The sequence below is a fragment of the Cajanus cajan genome, chromosome 6 (genome assembly GCF_000230855.2).
Source record: "Cajanus cajan strain Asha chromosome 6, NIPB_CcT2T_4, whole genome shotgun sequence".
Taxonomy (NCBI): Eukaryota; Viridiplantae; Streptophyta; class Magnoliopsida; order Fabales; family Fabaceae; genus Cajanus; species Cajanus cajan.
In genome coordinates this window covers 11,305,984-11,333,967 of record NC_138522.1, presented here as the reverse complement: position 1 = coordinate 11,333,967, position 27,984 = coordinate 11,305,984, and the positions used below count along the sequence as shown (strand labels likewise).

General features: G+C 31.2%; 3 protein-coding genes and 1 pseudogene across 3 annotated transcripts; 1 reads left to right on the top strand and 3 right to left on the bottom strand.

Moving 5' to 3' along the window:
* Positions 1-571: 571 nt before the first annotated feature.
* Positions 572-3,022, bottom strand: LOC145958959 (uncharacterized). The gene is made up of 4 exons (XM_083076727.1): positions 1,454-3,022; positions 1,147-1,347; positions 836-1,058; positions 572-703 (listed from the first exon to the last, which is right to left on the bottom strand). The coding sequence occupies exons 1-4, from the start codon at positions 1,736-1,738 to the stop codon at positions 699-701; spliced, it is 714 nt and encodes a 237-aa protein (XP_082932853.1). The 5' UTR covers positions 1,739-3,022; the 3' UTR covers positions 572-698.
* On the bottom strand, positions 1,868-5,053 carry LOC145958958 (uncharacterized; annotated as a pseudogene).
* A 633-nt stretch (positions 5,054-5,686) lies between these two features.
* On the bottom strand, positions 5,687-10,245 carry LOC114916965 (uncharacterized). Its single transcript, XM_029274704.2, has 3 exons — positions 9,284-10,245; positions 8,845-8,946; positions 5,687-5,855 (listed from the first exon to the last, which is right to left on the bottom strand). The coding sequence occupies exons 1-3, from the start codon at positions 9,563-9,565 to the stop codon at positions 5,832-5,834; spliced, it is 408 nt and encodes a 135-aa protein (XP_029130537.1). The 5' UTR covers positions 9,566-10,245; the 3' UTR covers positions 5,687-5,831.
* A 6,140-nt stretch (positions 10,246-16,385) lies between these two features.
* Positions 16,386-17,988, top strand: PNSB4 (NDH dependent flow 6). Its single transcript, XM_020379648.3, has 6 exons — positions 16,386-16,545; positions 16,632-16,676; positions 16,935-17,094; positions 17,378-17,433; positions 17,512-17,583; positions 17,675-17,988. Exons 1-6 carry the CDS (start codon positions 16,447-16,449, stop codon positions 17,801-17,803), a joined length of 561 nt encoding a protein of 186 aa, XP_020235237.2. The 5' UTR covers positions 16,386-16,446; the 3' UTR covers positions 17,804-17,988.
* Positions 17,989-27,984: the final 9,996 nt, after the last annotated feature.

Here is a 27,984-nt window from a genome sequence, read left to right as displayed (position 1 = left end):
CCTCACGCAAATCACATATAGGATCATTACTGGGTTTGGACCTATGAATAGTTGGAATATCATGTGTCTGCTTAGATGATGAAATATGTCTCACAAGACGTCTCGGCCATGAAATGAAAGTCTGTAGGGCATGTCCAACCAGTTGAACCTCTGAAGTAGGCACAGGAACATGAGCATCAAAATCTCGGACAAACTCAACAACCACCTTGACCAAATCAACTGATAGAGGTACATGGTGTATGGTTGAACTACCCTCATAAACTCTACCAATGGCCACTACACGAGGTGGTATATCATCGATGCATAACTCACACAGACGAGAGATATCAACATGAGGCTCATCCCCCAATGCATTACCAGCCGCAGCAGTAGCACTTGAAGGAGTTGGACAACTACCTTTACTACTACCAGGGACAAGATCTACTTGAACTGGAGGAACATCATGTGTCTGTGTATTATTGATATCATTTTTCTTGAGTTGTGCAACAACTTGTTGTGTAAGGAGTTCCAAATCCTTGGGGGTTAATCTAGCTATTGCTAATCCTTGTGACTGGCGTCGTCCAAAGTACTGACCAATAGTAGTACCAACACTAGTTGCACGAACACGACCAGGATGCTCTGGTCATCCAAGGGCAGTATTCAATATATCTTGACGCCCGTCAGGAACAAAGGAACCCTGTGATGCTTGCTCATCCAACTCATTCTACAATAAACAAATTTAGTTTACAATATATCATAGAATAAAAATTTTGAGTAAATTGGTAAATAGTTTTATTTTTAAAAAAATACTTAATTTTTTCAGCAATTTGGTTAGCTGACTCAGAAGTCATTTCACCTGAACTTTTTGTGCGAGCCATCACCCACTGCTTATGACGTGGAGGAGGAGGAAGAGGATCAATAACTACATCTTGACTAGCACCAGACTGTATTGCTTCTTCCTTTAGTCTCTTAACTTCATTTTTAGAATAATTTGTCACTAAGAGATCATAACCCCCACGAGACAATAGGTGGGGGGCATCATTATGTTGCTGGATAGCCTGTGCTTTTTCTCTTATAACCTGCAATAATTAAATAACATCAAAAAAACAATTAGAAAAATAAATAAAGCTATATTATAAATTTTAAAAAATAATAAACATAGTTTACCTGCCATTTTGGGTCATTTCTAATTTCTTTGAATTTTTCCCAGTCTTCAGGATCGATGTTATACTTATCACAAGGACTATTACCTTTTTGTTTCCCATTTATCCAGACCCTGGTAAGAAAAGACTTATATTGCCTAAATCTTATAACGTGTTGAAGGATTTTTTTCCTCAATATAGCATTATCCTCAATCCGATAGACTTCCTACAAAAAAATTAAATTGAACAATTAATAATAATAAATTTAAACTATCAAACAAAGTTGTCAAATAATGATATATTATCAAATCATGTAAAGGTAATGGAAATACCAAAATATCCTGCCAAATCAAATTCTTAGTAGCTTGTGGGACTTCTTTCCAATGGGGAACTAAAATGTTAATCTTGTCTCGAGCAAGGGTTCCCAAATAACTTGCAAATTGAACACTGTTTGGCCCTGAAGCTGTCCCAGTATTAGGATCCACATCAATTTCTATTTTTTGTCCCTTCATGCGTTTAAGGGCTACACTTTTCAACCGTGTTGGTGGTCTTTTTTTCCTAGGTATAGCCTCTAAAGTAGGGAGTGTAGGATCAGAGGAGTCTTCAGGAGTATCCATGTGTCTGTTTTGACAAAAAAAAAGAAGCAAGGTCAATTAAAAAAAAGTAATAAAAATTAAATTAAAACATGAAAAAATTATGAATAGAATATTAAAATCTACAAGATAAACATAACTTATGTGTGACAATTAGATAGTAATGTTTTCCCATATGCCTTCATCATGATCATTACGAATGGCATGAACGTCATCTTGCTCAATTTCTTCATTGTTAGTAGCCATACGTGTTGAGAATGAAAGGCTCTCCCAAAACTCAATTGTTGAATCATCAACATTGTGCACACTTCTACCTTGGAGAACAATGGACCACCTTTCATCAATGGGATCTTTGACATAAAATACCTGTGTAGCTTGGTTTGCCATGATAAAAGGTTCTTCTTTATGACCCACCTTGCTAAAGTTTACCATCGTAAATCCCATTTCATCTGTTCGCACACCTGTATTAATATCAACCCACTTGCACTTAAAAATAGGAACTTTAAATTTAGTATAATTGATCTCCCAAATTTCTTCAATGACTCCATAATAACTTATGGATGCCACAACAGGATTTTTATCATTCCTACTAGAAAAATGCATAGATTGAGCTTGAAGAGTGACCCCACTATTTTGCATGGTACTGTTGTCATCTTGTGACTTTGTGTAAAAGGAAAACTTATTGATATCATATCCAGTATAAGTATAAACATTATACTTAGGCTCATTTGCAAGACATTTTAAAGTTTCAGAAGCACTATCATCACTGAAGACTTTTTCTTTAAACCATTTTAAGAATGTCTTGTTATGCTCGTTGACCAATGATTTTTCATTCATTCTGGGGTTATTTTTCTTCAAAACAGTTTGGTGTTCAAATATGTAAGGGAGGACCTTATCAGTGTTGTTTAATATATACAAATGTGCTTGAAGTAATTCCTTTCGAAGAATGAATTTAACTTTTAAGCCTTTTGTACCCTGGCCTTCACATCTATCCTCTTGCCGAGACTTTGGAAGTCCTACAGGTTTTTCTTTAGACATGTACTCTGAACAAAATTCAATAGCTTCTTCTGCAATATACCTTTCAACAATTTATGCTTCTGGACGGTATGGATTCTTACTATACCCTTTTAAAATCTTCATGTAACGCTCAATTGGGTACATCCATCGTAAATAAACAGGGCCACATAGTTTGATCTCTCTAACTAGATGAACTATCAAATGAATCATGATGTCAAAAAAGGCTGGAGGAAAATACATCTCCAATTGGCATAAGATAATAATAGCCTCATTTTCCAACTCATCCAATTTATCAGGATCAATGACTTTAGCACATATAGCATTGAAAAAGAAGCACAAACGAGTTAACACACTTCTAACATTATTTGGCAAAATGTCACGTATAGCCACAGGTAGGAGTTGTTGCATCAAGACGTGACAATCATGAGATTTTAAGCCAACCAATTTGAGATCATTCAATGATACAAGGCTCTTAACATTTGAAGAGTATCCTTGTGGAACTTTCACACCTCTTAGACACTGACAAAAGCTCATTTTCTCTTTTTTTGACAAAGTATGACATGCTGGAGGCAAATATGTTCTCTTACCTTCTGACCTTGGATGTAATTGTGAACGTATACCCATCTCTAATAAATCTTGACGAGCATGGAATCCATCCTTTGTCTTGCCTTTAATGTTTAAAAGTGTGCCTATTACACTATCACATACATTTTTTTCGACATGCATAACATTTATACAATGTCTAACATCAAGATGGCACCAATAAGGAAGATTAAAAAATATTGATCTCTTCTTCCACAAGTTTTTCTCAGTTGACTTCTTTTGAGTTTTTCCAAAGATAACATTTATGTCCTTCACCAAATCATAAACTTGTTCACCAGTTAAGGGTGTTGGTGCAATTTCATGTTCTTGACACCCATTGAAAGCTTTCTTCAATCTCCGATATGGGTGATAAGGTTTGAGAAATTTTCGATGCCTAGTGTAAACAGTTTTCTTTCCATTCATCAGTTGGAGGTAGCTTGTTTGTTGTTCACATATAGGACATGCGTGATGTCCTTTAACACTATACCCGCTCAAGTTCCCATACGCTGGAAAATCATTAATAGTACAAAATATCATTGCACGCAACTTGAAAGTTTGTTGTCGATACCCATCAAACACATTAACCCCTTCTTCCCACAACATTTTCAACTCCTCAATCAATGGACTTAGATAAACATCTATGTCATTTCCCGGCTGTTTTGGGCCAGCAATCATCATACATAATATCACATATTTTCTCTTCATGCACAACGAAGGAGGTAAATTGTAAAGTGAAAGGAGAACAGGCCATGAACTGTGGTTGGTGCTTAAGTTACCAAAAGGATTCATTCCATCTGTCGCAAGACCAATCCTTAAGTTTCTTGCCTCACTACCAAAATCTGGAAACAAAGCATCAATTTTTTTTTCCATTGTGGAGAATCAGCTGGATGGCGAAGCAAGCCATCACAATTTCTCTTGTTTGCATGCCATGTAAGGTTCACTGCATCATTTGCATTAGCAAATAATCGCTTGAACCTTGGAATGATTGGGAGATACCATAACACCTTTGCTGGAGGCCCCTTATTTGATATATCTTCATCATTATTACCACCACCATCCTTTACTTTATATCGTGATACCCCACAGCGGGGAAACTTGTGCACTGCTTCAAACTCTTTCCTGTACAATATACAATCATTAGGACATGCATGTATTTTCTTGTATTGTAAACCCATGGGACACAAAACCTTCTTCGCCTCATAGTGACGGTCCGGCAAAGTGTTGTCTTTTGGAAGCATTTGCTTCAACAACTCAAGCAACTCTGTGAAACTTTTATCACTCCAACCATTTCTTGCCTTTAAATTCATCAATCTTAACACCGCTGATAATCGTGTGAAGGTTATACAGTCAGGAAACAAAGGTGTCTCTGAGTCACTTTTTAAATCATCATACACATGTGAATGTGCTTGCTGAAAAGACTCTTTTCCCACATCACGAATCATGTCCTCTATTTGGTCATCCATTACTTCATCATCGTGCTGAGTTTGAGACACTATTTGTATCTCTTTATGTTCACCATGCCATATCCATGTTGTATAACTCGTTAGAAATCCATCACAGATAAGATGGTCCCGTATTTCATGAATTGTACGTCGCCTCCCATTTAAACAATTAACACAAGGACAATAAAACTTCCCATTCAAATATGTTTGATTTCATTGAGCAAATTCCAAAAAATTGTTCAACCCCATTTTGATACTCATTGGTGATTCTTTTAGAATTCATCCAACTACGATCCATTCTACATCAAAAATGCATGATATAGTTAATATGCTATGGTTTTGGGCCCAACAAGGAGGCCCCGCCTGGCCTTACAGAGCTTGTTGTTGTTATGTATCACTATGTTATTTTTATTCAATAGGCTCAAGTTCAGGAATAATAACTGTACATAAAAAAAAGGTAATGGGGGCACCTGTATCATTGTATGCATGTATGATAATGGCTTTCAATTATTGGTATCTTTCCAGCTTTGAGTTTTTCGTGGCAAGCGAGATTTTAAAATTACTACTATGAATAACTTCTATATTTTATTAAGAGTTTTATTTTTGTAATTATTAGTACTTTTCAAATTCTCTACTAGTGTATTTTATTTATATGTAAAATATAAAATGATGGGTCACGCGTGCATCTGATTAGCACACACTACAACAGTACAGACCCCATATTTTGTTCGTGTTATGCAGAAATGATAATTTTAGACTTTTGGCCAATGATGAACTCAGTATGGGGTGTTGGCATTCATCATTCATGTTAAACGACTTAGAACTACGTTGAAATATTAATTAAAATAAACATCATTTATGGAAAACATTACATGGATTTGGCATATGGTGTAGACTATAAATTGTAGAGATCAAAAACATCAACCTAGTATAGTTGGAGAATGAGAAAATTATTATGAATAGAGCTAAAGTTGATTACAACATGTACCTCAGATATATATATATATATATATATTGGAACAAGAACGGTATTCACACCTATACCAAGACCAACAAGAAAGCTTCCCCCAATTACCTCATTCAAGGTGTGGGCTTGTGCACTGTCACAAATTAGAACAAGTAAGTTAACAAAGTGACTTAATAACTATAATCTCAAATCAAAGTGCTTGCAATCTGTGGGCAATATGTATTGATGATCTAGAACTTGGAAAAGCCAATCATGTTATCATAAATCAATTCAACTCTTATTTTTATTTTAATTATTTCAAAATTTGAAAAATACTCATGGGAATGTTAAATACAAGCCAACCATATTTTTAAACGTTCACAGGATTAACATTTCCAATTATAATATTACCGGGAATGTGATTCCTAAAAATCCAATATCATAACTTGAAATAAATGTCTCCTAAATGTTTTTCAATATAAAGGAAATATATTCAGACATTTAAGTTACCTCACAAAAATATAAGGATTAAGGCCTATGAGCTTTAAAAACTTTATTACATAAAAAATATCTTAGTAACAAAAACAATTTTAAATTAAAAAATTTAGAGCTTGTACTAAAATTCTATATAATCCATAAATAAACTTTTTCAGACGCTCAAATTCTTAATGTCAAAGTAGTCTTTCAAAGTATACTTGCAATTTAAACATAAACTCAGCTTCTTCGACAGACATGGCAACAAAAGTTCCTATTTCCTAAGTGCCCATTATTCACTCATGTTAAACTCGACATGTCACAACAGGTTTACAAATTAAGTTTAAAAATAAAATTCAGATTTCCAGCAAAAATTATTACCAAATACTCAGTTATTAACTTATTACTTATCAACACCTCAAACCAAAGATACCCCGAAACATCAAATAAAACCATTATCTTCGAAAGAAAAAATAACCCTAGCACATAAAGCCACGATTTTTAATCGAGTATGGTCCACGGGAATGCAGTAAGCAATATTACAACAGACACAGAGATTCAAAAATAAAAAGTTTGAAAAAAAAATGAAACTAGCATAGCCATTATTTACAAAGCATTATAATTCATTTCTAATTAAATTTCGCCCAACTAAAATGAAAAAAGAAAAGAATTTATTAAAGTCAGAAAGGATAAGATAATAAATACTATTTTCACAATCAATCGAGTACATGCTTTAAACTATTTATGTACTGAGATTTTTTTTTTGGCATCCACACACACACAAAAGCAATTTTAAATCATAAAAACATTTTAATACAGGCTTTAAACTATTTCAGTTACACATTAAATTGCAATGTTTCTTCTTATGCCTTATTAATGCATTAGTTTTAAAAAAAATTCAAATTAGATTGTGTCTAAAACTTTTATGCGTTCAATATTAAAAAAAAACTTTTATGCGTTTAAAATCTGTAAAATGTTATCTTGTCTTAACTCCATTTTTAATATCAGTTATGGCAGGAAACAACGTTTAAGGCTCTAAGAGCTGGATTCCACTAAGATAATGATGCTTAGTGAGACAATTTTGTGAATGAAAGACATTTTTAATAAGTTTAGGAATGATATGAATCCTGTTATGGTGGCCATGACAGCAAGGCTTCCACTTGTATTTGTCTCGACGGTAGTGCCCCTCACTCACTCACTCACTGTCACTAAGCATTCCTAAACAACTTATGTCATTATTAAGTATCCCTTATTGTGTATTTCATTTTTGTATTAGAAGAAAGTTTAGGTGAGTTAAGATAAATATGCAAGATTGGGCAGTAGTTTTAAATATCCACTAAGGGTTCACTACTGTCTGGGCAGAAGACAACTTATGTCTTCTAGTCAGTTACGATAAAAGGAGGGGTGAGGGGTTAATATAGACTTAATTATGAGTGCAAAGTTAGACTGCCCCAAGTCTTCCTAAAGGTGTACAACGACAATGTAAGCAGTGCATTAGGATTGTTGTCTGCAAGATTTGCTTGTAAGTCAGACATGATTTATCATACCAGGACAACAAAGCAAAACATGGACTGCTATCATCAGCTGCAGAGATTCAGAGAACAACCCGTTATGTCTAATTCTGATATATCCAAGTCTTCTTTATCATTTTCATTACAGCTGCAGATTTCATTTTTGGAGATTGAAATCCCAAAAATTCCCCCCCTCCACTAAAGTCCTAACCTCTGTCTAGAGGGCTTTTATAGAATCAACACATAACGACACTATCCTGTCTGTTACAGTCACTATTCAGCCCACTATTTGGTCTTCTACAATTGCAGCACTAAACTTCCCTGCTACAGCAGCCACTGTAGTTGCCAGAGGCCTCTATACTGCTATACTTTACTATTTAAAACCCCATTAAACCATTTTTTTCCTTGAGATAAATGTCTAACTTGTAGCAAAACAACAATACAGCTATAAATCCTCATAAGTGGGTAGAGATTAGCAAATCCTTAGATGTTCATCAGTCATCATTTTCTTGACACATGGTTTTCCTGGTAAACTGATTATTGTTATTTATTCTTTTTTCTTGTTTTTGTACTCAAAAGCTGCTCTTGTCATGTTTCCATTGTTTTTAATTTACTCCTAAAATGGGTAAGTTACACTAGAAAGTTGCTATTTATACCTGTTAAACCGAGAAAATCAACTTCTATTATGAACTTGGGAATGAGAAGAGAGAAATTGATGGAAACAAACAATGTTGTTGAACAATTTTATTGAAGCATTGAGAATGGGGCAAAATTATCTCTACTCGGAGGGTTTCTCCTTTAGGATTTCTACCTTCTCAAAAACCAAATGCTCAATTTACAAATGGTGGCAGATATTAGTGAATTTGCATCCCTTAAGTTATCATATTTATTTATGTCATCGATTCCCTCACTCTAACTAACTAAAATTGTAATTGCAACTCTATTGAAACTACCCTTCCCCACATTCCTAACAACTTCACTAATTCTCAACATAATATATCAGAGGAATTCATAAACTTTTTCCGTAGTAAGAACAATATATGAGGTAATCAAATGAGGGACAAAAAATATATGAGGTAATACCATAACAGAATACAAAAAACAATTTCAAGATACATCAATATATAATAAATAAAAAACAAATATATGAGGTAATACCAGAACGGAGCACAGTGATAAGCTGCCCTCCCTGGTTCGTTCCAGTAAACACCACAGATGGATGAAGAAATTTGTCTTACGCTCAAACAATTTCAAGATAACCTGAAAACAAAAAACAAAAAATAAAAAAGCTATGAGTATAAAAAAACACTTTAGTATATAATAAATTAATGTCATGAAGAACATTAAACATGTCATTCAGCCAAAAACAATAAACCGAATACAGTAATCAAATGAGGGAGCAATGATGGTACAACGAAGCTACCAATGAAAAATGCATAAACAGAGACACCTGGTACATTGCCGCAAATCCATTCTGGAACCCTCTAATAGCAAAAGAATCGTGCGCATTTTGCCACACGCGAATAGAGCGATAAAAAAGTTTCATGAAATAGGAAAAAGATTCACAGAAGAAAAAGAGAGAGAGACTGTTACTCGCCTGAATGAAAGGAATGAATGATCGACTTACGAAGCACGCAACAACTGGTGCAGCAATGCTCAACAAAAAAGCAAATTTGAGGAGCGTGCGCCGTGAAGAGTGCGCCGTGAAGAGATGCACCTTTTTGCAGTCGCAGGTTGCAATCTCCTCACAATCTGTTCGTGTTTTTGGAATGGAATGGAGAAACGTGGTGTTTACGGTTTTAGGGCTATGGGTGGGAGATGAACCGAGAGAGAACAAAGTGAAGGGCGCGCATGTTGAGAGCGCGAATTTGAGGTTCATATCTAAGTCGGTTTTAGAGAAAAAAAGGTCATAAATCACGAGAGTTATCCAATTCTACTACGGTTATAATGTGAACCGTCGTAAATTACGTTACTTTTATTTACAAAATTGTCGACGCATCTTATTCTACATTGTTTTTTAGAAAACTGACTTAGATTAAGCGACTTAGATAAATCAATTTGTAGTAGTGTCGGTGAATAAATTAATTGGTCTCCTCGGAGCGCACGAAGCAAGATTAAATAGCCGTGTCGATACAAATTCAGTTGAAAATGCATTTCAATCAAAGCTTAAATTACAGTCTAGAAATAAAGAAGATGGAGGAAAGAAAAATGGTGGAGAATATTCAAGAAATAAAGATTTAGAAATTTCTCTGGAAACAAAAAAGATAAATACCTTCCATGTGGTATTTGCAATAAGCTGGCACATGTAGAAAAAGATTGTTGGCATTGTGGAAAGCCAATATGTCACTATTGCAATAAACCCGGTCACGTGGAGAAGTACTGTCGTAACAAAAATAAACATCAAGCAAATTTTGCTGAAGAGCATAATCAAGAGCAACGTGTGTTCTTTATTTATAGACTGTAATTTACCGATTTTAGCAAATTTTTCGGTCGCTAAATTGCAAAAATCGGTCGCTATTTACCTTAGCGACCGAATTTAATCAGTCGACCGAATTTAATCAGTCGCTAAAACCCTGGTCGCTAAGCTATTTAGCGACTGAAAAATTTTCGGTCGCTAATTCGGTCGCTAAATGGTTGAAATGATTGAAGTGTATGAGACCAAATTAGTGACCGATTAAGTTTTATTTCACAATGAACCACTCATATTTGGCCTCTTAAGAATTTTATTTCACAATACTTAAGTTTTTAGCATGTTTTGTCCTTAATTACACAATTTATTTCACAATGAACCACTCATATTTGGTCTCTTAAGAATTTTATTTCACAATACTTAAGTTTTTAGCATGTTTTGTCCTTAATTACACAATTTTTGGAAACTTCCCAGAAGGTCACCCATCCCTACATTACTCCAAGTCAAGCACGCTTAACTGTGAAGTTCTTATGAGATAAGCTACTGAAAAGCAAATGCACATTGTTAGTATAAGTAGTACAAATTAATTCATTTAAGTCATCCTCAACTATCCAATCTCATACTTATATTATTTTTGGATCCTTATCATTTTGGTATATCCGGACCGTTATAAATATATAATAATATATATAATAATTATATTACTTATAATAATTATTATATTATATTTAATTAATCTTTATTTATATATACTTACTTTTATAATTAACAATCTACTTATTTCTATTTAAAATTAATTTTATGATACAATTTAAATTATTTATTATAAATTTAAAAGTTTAAGTAATAATTTATATATTTTAAAATGAGAAGGGTTATAATAACACTGGTATAACTTTTTTACTAAGTATTACACTACTCAATAAATTTATATTAAATGTGAATTTTGTAAATCCAACCGATAGATTGAAAGTTCATATCACTTTATATGTTTATATCAATTTTTGTTAAAATTAAACAACAACTTAAAAGTAATCAAAGTGCTCATATTTTATTTGAAATGAATATATTACGTCAATTTTGTTTTACAAGAATGAAGTATCAAATCATCTTAAATTCATATAAGATTTTGTATATATGATCTAAGAGTAAAAAATTTCAATCTAACGGTTGAATTTATAAAATTCACATTTAATATAAAGTTATTGAGCGATGTAATACTTAGTAAAAGTTACACCGATGTTATTATAACCCTTCTCTTTTGAAATATCATTTTTATAAATTAAATTTTAACATTTTAAATAAATTATTAATTAACTTAATATATTTATTCATCTTAAATCTAAGATATAAAATTCAAAAAATATATTTATCCTTGTTTTATTTTCTAATTATCAACCATTAATAAAATACTAATTTAAAATTTAAATATAAAAATTCATTTAAAAATAAAGTTATCATAAGTTAGAAATATATATTATAAATATGGATCAAAATAAATAAGAAATTTTAAAATTCATATACTCTAATTAAAAAACTTCATAAAAATCCAATCGTAAAAAAAAACCACTAAATATTTTTTTACATTAATAACTATTGGTATTAATTACGTAGGAGTGCATATAAATATTTTTTTTAATATAAATTAATGTCTAGCTCTTACAAAAAAAAAAAAAAATGGGATTGATACTCAATAAAAATATTATCATCACTTTTAACCAATTTATAAATTTTTTTAAGTTTTACTTAGTGATCGAATAGAATTTCGTCGTTAACTTTAACTAATATTTAGCTACCGAATAAAATTCCGTTGCTAATTTTAACTAATATTTAGCAACTGAATAGAATTATATTGCTAATTGTAACTAATATTTAGCGATTGAATTTAATTATGTCACTAAAAAAATCAAAATTTGTGATTTAAAGACCGAATTCAATTCTGTCACTAATTTTAACTAATATTTAGCGATTGAATTTAATTTCGTCGTTAAAAAAAATCAAAATTTCTGATTTAGCGACCGAATTAAAATTCCGTCGCTAAAAAATCAAAATTTCTAATTTAGCGACCGAATTCAATTTCGTCGCTAAAAATTCAAAATTTCTAATTTAGCGACTGAATTCAATTCGATCGCTAATTTTAACCAATACTTAGCGACTGAATTCAATTCCGTCGCTAATTTTAACTATTATTTAGCCACCGAATTCAATTCCGTCGCTAAAAAATCAAAATTTATAATTTAGCGACTGAATTTAATTCCTTCGTTAAATTTAACTACTTTTTAGTGACCGAATTCAATTTCGTTGCTAATTTTAACTATTATTTAGCGACCGAATTAAATTATGTCGCTAAAAAAAATCAAAATTTATAATTTAGCGACTGAAATAGCGACCGAATTCAATTCTGTCCTAAATTTAACTACTATTTAGCGACCGAATTCAATTCCGTCGCTAAAAAAAATCAAAATTTATAATTTAGCGACTGAAATAGAAACCGAATTTATAATTCCGTCGCTAAAGAAAATCAAAATTTATAATTTAGCGACTGAAATAGTGACCGAATTTAATTCCGTCGCTAAAAATCAAAAAAATTTATTTAGCGACCGAAATAGCTACCGATTTTCTAGCGACAAATTATTTTGGTCGCTAAATCGGTCGTTATTTTGATTTTTCATAATCATTCGCTAAATAGTGACTGATAAATTTCGGTCGCTAATTTCGGTCGCTATTTTGCAATTTTCTAGTAGTGCAAGAATCTTGTGACAACGGAGTGGAAGCTGGTACTTGGATAGTGGATCTAGCAATCACATGGCCAAGGACCAAAGCATCTTCAAAGACATTGATAACTCCGTCAAAGTCAAAGTTCGATTGGGAAACAACACCATGGTGGAGTCTCAAGGCAAAGGCATTGTCATGGTGGAGACAAAGAAAGGTACGAGACTCATCAAGGACGTGTTACTAGTTCCCAATCTTAAAGAAAATCTTTTAAGCATTGGCCAAATGATGGAAAATGGGTATTCTCTTCACTTTGAAAGAGATATATGCAAAAAAGTTTATAGTAGAAGGCTAGAGATTGGCCAAGTAAAAATGGAGAAGAGAAATAGAAGCTTTCCTTTAAGCTTCAGTCGTGGCACTAATATTGCCATGAAGGTAGAAGCTGATGACTCATGGCTCTGGCATCAAAGATTTGGCCATTTTAATATTCATGCCTTAAAGCTTCTACATCAGAAAGGTATGATGAGAGATCTACCCAGCCTAAAGGAAAATAATGAAGCTTGTGAAAGATGCCTTCTCGGAAAGCAACATAAATTACCGTTCTCAAGCAGTAATGCATGGAGAATCAAGGACTTGTTGGAACTAATTCATACAGATGTTTGTGGACTGATGAGGACACCATCACACACCAATAATAGGTATTTCATCCTCTTCATTTATGACTTTTCTAGAATTACGTGGGTCTATTTCCTGAAGACAAAGTTAGAAGTCTTTGGAATATTCAAGAAATTCAAGACCCTTGTCGAAAAGCAAAGTGGAAAACAAATAAAAGTACTTAGAAGCGATCGTGGCAAGGAGTATACATCTTTCGAGTTTGACAAATTTTGCGAAGATGAAGGCATAGACCGACAAATTACAGTCAGATATACTCCACAACAAAATGGTGTGTCAGAGAGAAAGAATCGCACAGTCATGGAGATGGCGAGATCGATGTTGAAGGAGAAAGGATTGCCAAATACATTCTGGGCTGAAGCAGTCTACACTGTAGTCTACCTACTCAACAGATGTCCTACTAAGGCAGTTCGGGACAAGACTCCAATAGAAGCTTGGAGTGGGAAGAAGCCATCAGCTAAGCACCTAAGGGTCTTTGGATCTATCTGCTACATTCATGTGCCAGATGAAAAAATGCATAAATTAAAAGACAAGACCGTATGAGGCATATTCTTGGGATACAATTCACAATCAAAAGGCTACCGAGTCTACAATCTTCAGACAAAGAAGCTAACAATTAGTAGAGACATTGAAGTAGATGAAAATGCTGCTTGGAACTAGGAAGAAGAACGAATTGAGAAGAAGACTATATACATGCCCATCAATCAACCAACTACATCAAGTCTGGAAGACAATAACCAAGACATTGTTATCTCTCTAGAATCTCCAAGAATAGTTCCACAACAAGAAGAATCATTACTTGAGTCTACTCCGAGACGAGTTAGATCACTAGTAGATATATATGAAACTTGCAACTTGGCCATACTTGAACTAGGAAGCTTTGAAGAGGTAAGAGTGATCATGGATTCAGGAGGAGTAAGAGTGAGCCTACACTATACATCAAGACTAAGGTCAGCATACTCTCTTACTTTCTTTATATGTAGATGATCTTATTTATACTAGAACCAATACAAAAATGATGATGGAGTTTAAAGAAGACATGATGAAGACCTTTGAGATGACTGATCTTGGCCTGATGAGTTACTTCCTCGGTATAGAGGTAAGTGAGAGAAATGATGGAATATTCATCTCACAAGAGAAATATACAAAAGTTTAATTGAAAAAATTTAATATGTACTGGTGCAAACCTGTAAGTACACCACTAGTGACGATTGAGAAACTACAAAAGGTGGATGGAGCACTAGAAGCTGATGCATCCCGATATAGGAGTCTAGTTGGAAGTTTACTTTATTTGACAGCTACACGACCAGACATCATGTTCGCTACAAGCCTTCTATCAAGATTCATATAAAAGCCAAGTCAAATTCACTATGGAACAAGAAAAAGAATATTGAGATACCTACAAGGCACAAGGGAGTTTGGTATATGGTATAAAACCATGACCAAATCAAGGATGTTTGGCTATACAGACAGTGATTGGGCAGGATCCATAGATGACATGAAGAGTACATCAGGATATGCCTTCTCACTAGGATCTGGATTTTTCTCTTGGGCGTCAAAGAAGCAAGCAACAGTTGCACAATCAATAGCAGAAGCAGAGTATATAGCAGCTGCTAAAACTACAAGTCAAGCAATATGGCTACAGAGAATACTTGAAGAAATGAGTGAACAACAAGATGGAACAATTATTATATACTGTGACAACAAATCAGCAATAGCAATGACAAAGAATCCAGTTCATCATCAAAGAACGAAATACATATCCATCAAATATCACTTCATTAGAGAAGCAGAGACAACTAAGCAAATTCAACTTGAATACTGTTCAATAGAAGATCAAGTTGTAGACATATTTACAAAGGCACTACCAAGAGCAAAGTTTGAGCAACTACGGACTATGCTTGGAGTTACCAAAATTTGCATCAAGGAGAAGTGTTAAATTATGATGCAAATTCTAGAAAAGAAAAAGAAAATTCTAGAAACATAAGATAAAATGTATAAGTCTCTAGAAAAAATTAAAAGAGTGTAGAGACTTGTAGAGTCTAGAAAATTCTATATATTCCCATCATTATCTAGAGATGGAATACCATGCCTATAAATAGACAAATTGAGACTTCATTCTAACAGCAACAATTATCACTACCACTACTACTACTATCTAAATACAATTAAGTTTCTATTACTCCTCTAACTATTTCCTTGACAACTATTAAATACTAATATGTTCATTATTTTTTCGTCATCTTTTGAAAAGCAGATACCTCTACTAATGTTCAGATAGCGAAGGCGAAGGTGAACTATCCACAAAATACATTGATTCTTTCCACAAAACAAAAACAAAGGTAGTCTCTTTCCAATTTTCACAAGAAAACACAGTACCTCCGAACTTTTATACATGGTAAAGAGTAAAGAAAGAGGTTTTACATCGCTAGGTAGTATTTTGACATATATTTATATATGTACACCAACTTCAAACTCAGCAAACTAAGAACATAAAAAGCAAAAAAGAAATAGTGTTACATGAAAGACAAAAATTAGTTCCCACCTGGCACCTCCTAGTAGATTAACCGAGACTACCAACCTTCACTTCATTCCAAAAACACCCATTGCTGAAAGATGGTCACGGTCTCATACATAGAAAGGTTGCTAATTCAAGAGTTTTCGTGAAAATCAAGGGATCTAGACAAGGCTGCAGGGTTGACCCTCAAGACAGGAGAGGTTTCAACAACGTGGTTTTAATGAATAAAGAAAGTCTCATACTCAGGCACGAAGGTAGTACTTTATAAATGAGGACACAAGGGTCATTTTAATAAATAGTTTTGTAGAATTACACCTAGATCCAATTTGTTGGAAGTATGTACTTTTACTTCAAGGGTGGTTCTTCGTTCGACTCTTATCCACTTTATCCCATATATGTAAGGACCAACTACTTTCCAACACTATTGTACTTTTTGCTTAAACCAACAATGGCTGAAGCTATTATGGGTTTCACCCTTTTCAAATCACACACTCTTGGCTCGTGTCTACAAACAAGGAGGTTTCAACTCAACCAGTCTTCAAGATTGGTAAAATGGTCCTTCAACATCCATTTCATCACACGCTAGTAATTCAAAGATGAAAATAAAAATGAAGCTGTTCCTTTCTTTTGCAGCATAAGCAGCATTCCAACTCTACCCTTTTCAACAGACCGTGGCAGGTAAGTAGTTCATATTGAAATTGGAAATCGTGTCTATGGTATGTTTTGGATAAGTTTCTTTAGTAACACTTTCAAAAGAAATAAAATAAAACAATTTTTTTTTATAAACTAAAAATAAATTATAAAAAGATTCATTTCATACTTACTTTTAAATTTTTCTTCTAGAAATGCTTACGTAGAAGTTTATTCATTCATGTTCTTAGTTAATTAAGACATAAATCTTGATAGTATGATGCATCTTGTGAATTTCTAAACAAGGTGTTAGAGGGAAAGAGCAAAAGGGCATCTTTATGTAAAGTGAATGGCTTGCCAGATTGGCCACTGATGGCAATTATAGTAGAACAAATGGAAGGGCAGAGAGATTTGATCACTGAGAAAACTGTTTCCCATCTTAGTGATCAAGCAATAAAGAATGTTTGTAAGTCTCAACTTACTTACCTGCACTACCACAAGTATTGATATTTTTTTTCCGGTTAGAATTGAAGTTTATTACTTTCATAATATGCACTAATATTTAATGAATTTTTTTATTATACATGTTATCAAATTGAAGTTCTTTTTAACATATAGTACTGAATCTAAGTTTTGTTTATTCTGATATTTAATTTTTGTTTTGCTTTATTTATTTATTTATTTATATTTATACTAGGAATTTCAATTATATTTGATATTCTTATTATTGGTACCCTTTTCTGTTACAGACTCTTGGTACATAATGTTCACTGTTTGGGGATGCTTATTTTTTGGTTCCATGAAGGTAATGCACTTCTCCTTCAATCCATGCTTAGCAACTATGTATGGATATTTAACCTTTTTTTTGTTTGATATGATTTAGGATCCATATTACGACTCCGAAACATATAGGGGAGATGGAGGAGATGGCACTGGCAACTGGATATATGAAAAGGTAACTTTATTGTTGCAGTAGAAGCAATTAAGATGAGACTTTGGTGTGAGTAGAGTCCAAAGAAAATAAAAAAAAAATTTGAAATGTGCAGCAAGAGAAAATGGAAGCAGAAGCGAGAGAAGCTCTTTGGAGAGAGGAGTTGATTGAGGAGATAGAACAAAAGGTTGAAGGATTGAGAGAACTTGAAGAAGCTGGCAAGAAGGAAGAACTAATCAAGTGATTCATTTTCTCCATACCTTAATTTCACTCCATCCATAATTCACCCTCCTTTATTGTATATATAGAGTAATTAATTTCTTATGCCAATTCAAATGCAATGCTAAACCACACATCAAATACTACTTTTTCAGAATGTGATCCCAATATAAATTCATGGGTGGATTTTGATCCTATTATTATTTTAAATATTTATTCATGACCAACTAGTTACTAGGCAACTTCATAAATAGTTTATTCACCTGGATTATATACTTAAAAAACACAATTATGCATGATGAATGAACTGATAGGTAGGGAAAGCCTAAACTAGGGTGAGTGTGCAAATTTAATATTCTTTGTTTCACAACTTTGATTTTCTTTAAACCAGAATTACCTCATGCATGTAGTACAAGCATTTCAAGTCTTAATTACTTCTCTCGAAAAATATTATTTTTTAGACAAAAATGCAGTTGCATAAATACTTGTAAGAGAACCACTCCAAAAACATTTTAAAAAAATGACTAAGTTTTTTCATGTATATTTTTATTATCAATTTAAATATAAAGTTGACAATTCTAACTCAACCACCTACTTGGATTGATCTATTAGAAATCAACATATTTTGAGATTGATTTGTTATCAAGTTAAAATCTTCTTAATCAAGTCATACCTTTAACGAACACTATTACATCTTAATTTTTTAGCAATATTTTTTTATTTATATTTGTTAAATGTTACTATATATTTAAATAATTTATTTCGTAACATTATTTTGAGAAATATCACTATAGATAGAGTAACATTTTCTATTTTAATATTATTTTTTTTCAATTGTTTTCAAAATCTATCAAATAAAAAAAAGAAGTCATATAGGTTATTTTGTTGCATTGTTTTGAAAAATGTTACTATAGATAAGTAACATTTTTTTTATCTCCATATTATTCTCTCTAATTACTTCTAAAATCAAAATCATACATCAAGTAAAAAAATATCACAAAAAGTGTATATTTATCTCATCTCTAATTATTTTTCATAATTAAATTCTCACATCAAGTAAATAAATAACCTATGAAGAATATATATAATCATATAATTATACTATTTGATATATAATTAGTGGTGACTAATTAAGAATGTCTTCAACATTTTCTTAAAGAATTTGTAGGAGTTTAATTAGGAGGCATAAAGTATAATAATTATTAGTAACATCTATATTAAAACTAAATAAATATAATAATTGATAGCAACATTTATTAAAATGTTACAAAATATCACTTTAATAACATTTGAAACATGTTGTCTAATTATGTAAAAATATTATTAAAAGTCTTTAAGTAGCAACATGAAGCATATACAACATTTGATAATTTGTGAAAAAAATAAATTAATAGCATTTATACATAATTAGATAACATTTTTTAAATGTTGATAAAAACTCTGTGTTGTAGTGAGACTATGGATCAAAAGGATCTGCCTATGAACCAATTAATTTTTAAAATGTAAAAATAGAAATATTAAAATAAAGGTTTAAATATGTTTTTAGTCCCTCAAATTTAAGATAAATTTGGTTTTGGTCCCTCAAATTTAGAATTATTGTTTTTAGTCCCTGTAATTTTTAAAAATCTTATTTTAGTCCCTTAGATCACCAATAACATATTTGAAAATTACTAATTACGATAGTTATGCGATATTAATCAGATTTAATGTGATATTTTCACTAATAAAAATATCGATAGGTAGATTTTATACAATAATGTTTGATAAATTTCTTAACAAAATTTGAATATAAGGACTAAAATAAGATTTTTTTTTGAAATTACAGGGACTAAAAATAATTTTAAATTTGAGGGACTAAAAATAGATTTACCTTAAAGTTGAGGGACTAAAAACATATTTAAGCTTAGAAAATAATAATATATAGTATAAATTTATATTTTATTATTTTATTAATTATACAAAATAATACCAATAAATAAATTTGGCCACGAACTTAGATACTTTGAATTCGTGAATTATATCATACCTGAATTTTCACAACCCAATCTATCCAATTGTCAAGCTAATTCAGCCCATTCATTGGACCAAATATATTTTAATACCCCCCACTTAAATAACGCATTAAACTATCTACACCAAACAAAATCACATCAACAACATAATAACTATTTTGTTACTGTGGAAATGAACGAGGATAAGTAGAAGGGAGACATTGGAATCTCTCTCGTTGTGCAAAAATAATGGGGAGATTATAAAAACTAAATTATTTTGAGAAAAAATTACTGAGCAACTTTGTATAATTAAACCACTTTCATAAGTTGAGGCTGATTCTTTTGGGAAAAATCGAGTATATATTTATACTATTAATAAAGGTGTTACATCTTTTTATGTACAAATTTTATTAATTATTTTATTTTTTAACTTTCAAAATTTTTATTTCTGATCATTTATATTGTTTTTATTTAATTTTTACTTTTTTTTTGTAATTGTTTTTAACATTTCAAACACTTTAAATAACTATATAAAATCATTCACATTTTATCGTTAACTACTCATATATAAATTTTTTAAAATATATCCACACATGTTTAATATTAAGAGGTCTAGAAAAAGTTGAACGCTGCACAATCTTAATCATACCTTCATAACTATCGAGTCCTATTTGAATATATATACTTGGACCTTTGGTTGCTAGATAGAGTAGATGGTAGATGGACACTACTTACTAGGTGATAGCAAAAGTTTTTCATAAATAAAATTATATATATATATATATATATATATATATATATATATATATATATATATATATATATATATATATATATATATATGGAAGATATCAAGTGAGAGGAAATTTATTATGAGAGATGAGAAAGTTAAAATATAACCCTTAGATTAATCAAAGTGAGAGAAAATTTGGGTTTAATCAAGTGAGAGAAAATTAATTTAAGGTTATATTTTAACCCTCTCATCTCTCATAATAAATTCTCTCTCACTTGATATGCTCCCTATATATATATATATATATATATATATATATATATATATATATATATATATATCATTTTATTTTATTGCCAATACAAGAAAATTGTCATATAGTGATACATACCCTATAGTGACACAATACGTCGCTAAAAATTACTTTTACCCACACAATAAATATAATAAATGTTGATATATTGTTAAAAAATATAGGTATAGACTACAATGACACACAAAATATGTTGTTAAATCTTATTCAAAATTAACACTAAATAAGTATATGTCAAATAGCTATATATTTACATATATTATACCTATAGTGATACTTTTTGTATGTCACTATATACAACTTTTTTACGGTGTGCTTAAAAAAAAGTTTTGATATCACTGTCCATCCACCACCCACCCCCATCTAGCAACCAAGGCCCAATGTCCATGTTTCGTGCTGAAACCAACAACTCAAAAACATGTTTCAATATGACCCAAAAAAAAAACGGGTTTCAACATCCTAGCTACAACAGAAAACGTCACCCAAAACTAGTTCATTCCATGTTTTGTAACTTTAACAACCATCTATTACTTCAATAGACAACATCCTGGTAGCATCACAAAACAAATCTCCATCAATCAAAATCTCATGTTCAAATCACCCACGAGTCCACGACTATAAATCCAATGACCATAGTTGAATCATACGCCTAATTATATAGTGTTTTAGGAGCAATTTCAATGAAAAGTCATATTCCATGAACTAAAAGGTCTCTTCTATGCATTTCTCTCTATGGAAGCACATGGTAAAGATAGTTGATGGCAGGTTGGGTAAAGGAATTTTTTTTATTGCATAAAAATATATTTATTTAATTTACTAAAAATTTAATTATTTTTATTAACAAAATATTATTTATTAATTGTAAACTAGATTGAAATCAAACAAAGAATTTTAAAAAGTAATTAACTGAAGCAATAATGTTATATATATAATGTAGTGTTAAATTTATACAAAAAAAAATTGTTAAGGGACATAGTGGTTCATGAAATTTTTCATGAAAATCATGGGCTTTAATCCTCACAAGTTCAATTTTTAATCATATTTTTAAAAATTTTATATTTTCTTGTTATATTAAATGTCACGTTTACGGCATCACAAATGTCACCTAATCAATTCATGTGAGTCGTCACACCATTACTAAAGTGACACATCATTAACTTATGTAAATATTAATGTCACGTCATCACCAATTAATTGTTAGTTGATGAAGAAAATCAAAATTATATAATTTGAAAAAAACTTATCCAACTTTAGCCATAATCCTTAAACAAATTGTTTTTTTGTGACTTCGTACAAGATTTTGTCACCCAATGAAAAAATGATCAAAGAACATGTTTTTTCTTCTATCTATTGAAGAATTAATTTTTCCAAATGTGATATCCTCCTGGAAAGAGGTGTGTTCCTTCGACAAAGCTTTCATCTTGATGCGCCATAGGTTGAAATTATTTTTCTTTGTAAACTTTTCAATCTTGATTGTATTGGCCATCTTCTTGAATGTTTTCTTAAAGATCCACCACAGACAAATGACACACAAAAGAAAGAAAAAAAACATAACGAATAAATGTAAAATGAACAAAAAAAAGGTTAATTTTATTGATTTTAGTATATGAAAATTATACTAGATAATGATCGGACGGCCGTGTACACTGTTATCCCATTCTTTTTGTGAATTATTGATATAAGAGTAATTATAATTAATAAAACTTATGGTATTCTCTAGAGTACCATGACTTGAAATGTTACACACTGTTTACTAGCATAAGGTTATACTAAAATGTCTCTGTTTCATCTATTTTTAAAATATCATGATTGGAAATGTTACACACTCTTTATTAGATATTAAGATTTATTAAAAATTATGAGAAAAATTAATTAAATAAAAAAGAAACCTTAAACTTTGTAATGTTGAATAATTTTCAATAAATAATATAGAGTATTATACATCAGTATTTACTACTTATAACATTAAATACATGTAACATTGAAGATAAAAAATTTATGAAGAATTCGTTTCTTTATCTTTTTATTATGACATTCTTTGATGAAAAAAAATATTGAAAAATAATTTTTACTTCTTTAATTGTAAAATGTAACTCTTCTAACACTACTAGATTTTAATTCTTTAGCAATATTTTCTTGTTTACATTTATTATAATGTTACTATATATTAGATAAATAGGTTATTTTGCAACACGTACTTTTTAAAAAAATGTCATTATAGATAGAATAACATTTTTTTATTTTAATATTATTCTTTTCAATTGTTTTCAAAATCAAAGTCCCATATCGAGTAAAAAAAATTTATATAGGTTATTTTCAACATTTTTTTTAAAAAATGTTACTATAATTGCTTCTAAAATCAAAGTCTCACATTGAGTAAAAAAACGTATATTTCTCTTATCTCTAATTGTTACCCATAATTAAAGTCTCACATCAAATAGATTAATGACTTATAAAGAGTATATATAATCACATAGTTATACTTAAGATAAATGAAATTTGATATTTTATATATAATTAGTGGTGACTAACTAAGAATGTCTTCTTCTAAAAAATAATTAAGAATGTCTTTAATCTTCTCTTAAAGAAGTCCTAGGAGTTTAGGAGACATATAAATATATAATAATTGAAGTTAGATGAGAAACACATAGAATGGGGGGTTGAATATGTGTGTATGTAAACAAAGAAAATTTAGAGACATTTTAAAAACAAGTCTCTTTTTCGTCCAGTAAAAATAACGTTAGTGAGTGATTGAACAGACACTGCCCATGATTGTTTTAACAAAATTGTTTTTCGTCTGGGAGTTTCATCGTCTGATAATATGGAAATACTTCATAAACGAAAATCGTTCTTTTAGTGTAATCAGTTAAGCAAGTATGGTTTTCGTCTGAAGATAGCCTTAATAGACGATGAGCATTAGAAGAAGTTTTTTAGTATATTAAATCATTCAAATAACATGTGTCTGAAATATAAAAATAGTGCAAGTATTTTTATACTGGTTCACTCAGACTAAGCTACACCCAGTCTCCTTCAATCGAAGGGTTCCACTAGATAATCAATTAAGTACAAGTATTATTTGTTCAGCCTCTTCAGGCTCGTAGTGAGTATTATAGACCACCCAGGTCACGACCACTCCTGGTCCCAAGTATTATCAACCACTTCTGGCTCGTCTGCTTCACTCACAGATGCTAGTATTCTTAAACCACTTCTGGTTGCCTGAGTATTCTAAACCACGCCTGGTTCCAAGTATTATCAACAACTTCTAACTCGTCTGCTTCACTCACAGACGCCAGTATTCTTAAACTACTTCTGGTTGCCCGAGTATTCTCAACCACTCTTGGTTTGTCAACTTCACTTGCTGACGCTAGTATTCTTTGCTCAGCCACTTCTAGCTCTCAGTGAGTATTGTCGATCAACTCCTAGCCCACCAGTTTCACTCACTAGCACTAGTATTCTTTGATCAGCCACTTCTGGCTCGTAGTGAGTATTCTCGACCAACTCCTAGCCCGTTGACTTCACTCATCAACGCTAGTATTCTTTATTCAGTCACTTCTGGGTCGTAGTGAGTATTCTTTGACAAGCCTCTCCAGGCTTTACAAGTATTCTTTCCCTAGCCTCTTCAGGCTTTACAATATTAACCAGGTAGATTTGGTTTGAGTGTTTGGGTTGCTCTCATAGAAAGGATACACAGGTTGATACACTCACTAAGGTTTGCATCCTTAGTTTTTGCAACGATTGAGTGTGGTTTACTCTCATGAAGAGAATACATAACTTGTTACACTCCCTAAGGTACACGTTCATAAGTTACACTTAGAACTCCTTAGTCTACAGAGAGAAATACATTAATGTACATTTGACTCTATATGCTCAGTTTATGGTTTCGTTGCTTCATGGCTGGATATCACTCTTTTTCTCGCTTGAACCATTTCGAGCCAAACAACCAACATTTTCAGGTTTGACGTTGTGACCTATATATAGTCTTGTGAAATATGTTCATTGCAAGTGTCCGTTGAAGCGGATATAGTCGTTCATGACTAGTTTAATCTTTCATTTAATGCTTAGAATCTTGCATTAAATGTTGCTTCTTGTTCATAGACCTTGCGTGAATTCTTCTTGCCTTGTTAGCAGTTATGTTTGAATTTAGCAGAGACCTAAGAACCTTTTTGTCCTTTTCTGGTCACGTAGCTATGGAGTGTTGTCCTTATCTAAAAAAGTAATGTACTTTTTCTGACATATGCATGTTTTTACTTCTGCGCTTGATTTTCTCCTTTCTTCTTTTCTTCTCATAATTTCGATGACTTCGTGTGTTCTCTTGTAAGTGTGGACAATTTTCAATTTATCCTTTGAAGCTTGATTCCTCAGGTGGTTGCATGACAACTTTCGTCTGCGTTCGGTAATCTATATGTAGCTCAAGACTTGACCTTTGTCTGAGCATTTGTCATTAACGCATTGACTTTTTCTTTCGTCTGGTCAACTTGTATATGGTCAGACTTTCAAATGATCTTTGACCAACCTTCGTCTAAGTCTTTATGTTTCTCTTTAGGTTGTGCTTGACACGCTTTTGTCTTGTTCTTGATTTGGCTTGTTGGATGTTTGTGTTGGCCTTTCGTCTGTCGTCTTGTATCGTTTGATGCATATGTTTGTTCTTCATTTTACATGTACTTATGTTTGTCTGAAACACTAATACATTTGTTAGAAATAACAACATGTATTATTATATTTGTCTCATTCAAAACCTTGTTGGGAGCGTGCTTCGTTCTTCGTTTGACTTAACATGATTTTAGGAGACATATAAATATATAATAATTGATAGTGATATCTAAATTAAAATTAATTATCATTTTATAAAATTAACAAAATCTTAGCAACATCATTAAAATATTACAAAAATACTACTTTGACAATATTTTTCAAATGTTGCTTAATTATGTAAAAATGTTATTAAAAATTTTTAGCAACATGAACTATATACAACATTTGATAATATGTTGCTAAAACAAGTTAGTAATATTTATACATAATTAAGTAACATTTTTTAAATGTTGCTAAAAATTATTTGTATTGTAGTGTAATAAATTTAAGATAGAAAGTAATTTAGTTATTTTATAATTCCAAAATCTTTAATCCGTTAATCGTTTTTTTTTCCCAAAACAATTGACATTTTGAAATTTAAAGTCTAACTAATATTTTAATTCGAATAGTTTACGGAATAAATATTTATTATATATAATTAAATTTGATAATAAATTATATAAAAATAAATATTATATTTAAATATATAAATTATATTTAAAATTTTAATAAATATATGTTTTTAAACATGTAAATTATTTTTTTATTTAAGATAAATAAATTATATTGTAAGATGAGATTATTTTTAATTATTGATAATTTATTTTAAAATATTAAATTTTAATTCATAAATAAATATTGATAAATAAATAAATAAATTAGATAAGAGGTTAACAAATTTTCTGAAAACATTCCATAAAAAAATGGACTCTAAAATTGCTCTTTGAATAAAATAATAGTTTACATTTAATATATAAGAATTGATTAATGTTTGTTTCTCAATTCAGAGGGTCGAAGTACATGACATTTAATTTTGTGTTCAAATAATAAAACTAGGATATATCATCCATTTATTATTTTTTTACAAAAATGAGATAATAAAGTTGATAATATATTAAAAAAAATTGAAGGAGACCCTTGCCACAGCCCTCAATACGGCCATCCATATTGGTGCAAGTTAATAATCGACTCTTGCCTCTTAAAATGTTACAAATATCTTAGTATATAAACTTGTACCCTCAAGATATTCAAAGCAATGTTAATCAAACTCATCTTTTAAAATATCTCGACATCTCTATAATTTACATTTTCAACAATATCTACAAAAGATGTAGGTGGAATCGATGGAGAAGATAAATTTCATGTGAGTGAAGACCAAGAAGCACAAAACCTTTCATGTGCGTTTGCAAGCTACCAACCAGATTGTTGATATATTAAAAGCACTATAGACTATGGTGTTAAGTACTGTTTCTCAGAATTTGAAGTGTCGTAGATAATTAGTGATAGGGATGTATTAATGACATTGAAAGCACCTTTGTTTGTATGTGTGTATTGGGGTGTATAAACTGGATGATATTATGGTTTTCTTGCATTTGATCAATATGAAAGCTAGAAAAATAAGGCTGTGTTCCTTAATTCCTTCCAAAGTCTGTTGAGGTGGAAGAGAAAGTAGAGGGTGCAAAATTTCAAGCTTGGAAAATATTTATAAAATGAAAGGGGCCTAAGTATCCTATTGTTGTGTGGTACTGTGGTTCATGAATCCTTTAACATGTCTTGGAACGGTTAACCAGTAACATAAGGAAGAAAGATTTTGACTGGTTTATATAAGTGGAGGATGTATCTTGATAACTGTGATTGCACAGTCATGTATAAAAATTCTGTTCTTCTATTCCTATTGCTGTTTCATGATTTCATCTGTCTTTAGAGGGAGAAATTATTAGGTGTCTTAGATCACATAATCTCTAACTAAACCCTATATGTAATTAAGTTTTATTTAATTTTTTTTTGTAGATTGAAAACTTAAATATATATTATACAGTGATTAATATTAACTGGACCATCGAATCAAGTCACTTAATGATCGTGAATTATCTAATAATCTATCCCTTAGTAAGGGACATTTATTCTTCCCATGGAAATGATTGAGTGTTTATGGCGCCAATCAAGAAGTTTGGGTACTTTAAATTTCTTTATAGTTACAGTGGTTCATATTTAGCTGCTTTAAATCCTTGGTTTTTTTTTTTCCAATATTCCAGCAATTGGATTGTAAAATGAACACATGACTATTACTTGTCACTTGAAAAAAAAAAGTGATAAATCACTAATATAGTGAAGCTTATACTAATTAAAATGCATAGATAAGAGCTGGTTGCAAAGAGGTAATATTTCCATGGAAATAAGGCAATTCAATTTCAGTTAGTACTAGATAGCATAGAAAACTCTGCAAAATTGAGAATGCAAGATACATAATAGCTGTTAACCACTTATTTAGGATTTAGGGTTTTGGTTCACCACGTTGTATCAACCGGTGTTCATCGTTATTCGAAAGCCAAGACAACGGGGTAAAAGTCATCCCTTCCGATAATTATATGTAAAAA

What these genes read in the sequence shown, in the direction of transcription:
- LOC145958959 (XM_083076727.1), bottom strand. Translation starts at nt 1,738, where the DNA reads ATGGATACTCCTGAAGACTCCTCTGATCCTACACTCCCTACTTTAGAG. An exon ending in TGATTTGGCAGGATATTTTG is followed by an intron (nt 1,348 to 1,453) that starts GTATTTCCATTA and finishes ATTTTTTTGTAG; the next exon opens with GAAGTCTATCGGATTGAGGA. An exon ending in GAAATGACCCAAAATGGCAG is followed by an intron (nt 1,059 to 1,146) that starts GTAAACTATGTT and finishes TAATTATTGCAG; the next exon opens with GTTATAAGAGAAAAAGCACA.
- LOC114916965 (XM_029274704.2), bottom strand. Translation starts at nt 9,565, where the DNA reads ATGAACCTCAAATTCGCGCTCTCAACATGCGCGCCCTTCACTTTGTTC. An exon ending in CATTCATTCCTTTCATTCAG is followed by an intron (nt 8,947 to 9,283) that starts GCGAGTAACAGT and finishes TTTTGTTTTCAG; the next exon opens with GTTATCTTGAAATTGTTTGA. An exon ending in TATCACTGTGCTCCGTTCTG is followed by an intron (nt 5,856 to 8,844) that starts GTATTACCTCAT and finishes AATTTGTGACAG; the next exon opens with TGCACAAGCCCACACCTTGA.
- PNSB4 (XM_020379648.3), top strand. Translation starts at nt 16,447, where the DNA reads ATGGCTGAAGCTATTATGGGTTTCACCCTTTTCAAATCACACACTCTT. An exon ending in TCAACCAGTCTTCAAGATTG is followed by an intron (nt 16,546 to 16,631) that starts GTAAAATGGTCC and finishes TTTCTTTTGCAG; the next exon opens with CATAAGCAGCATTCCAACTC. An exon ending in TCAAGCAATAAAGAATGTTT is followed by an intron (nt 17,095 to 17,377) that starts GTAAGTCTCAAC and finishes TTTCTGTTACAG; the next exon opens with ACTCTTGGTACATAATGTTC.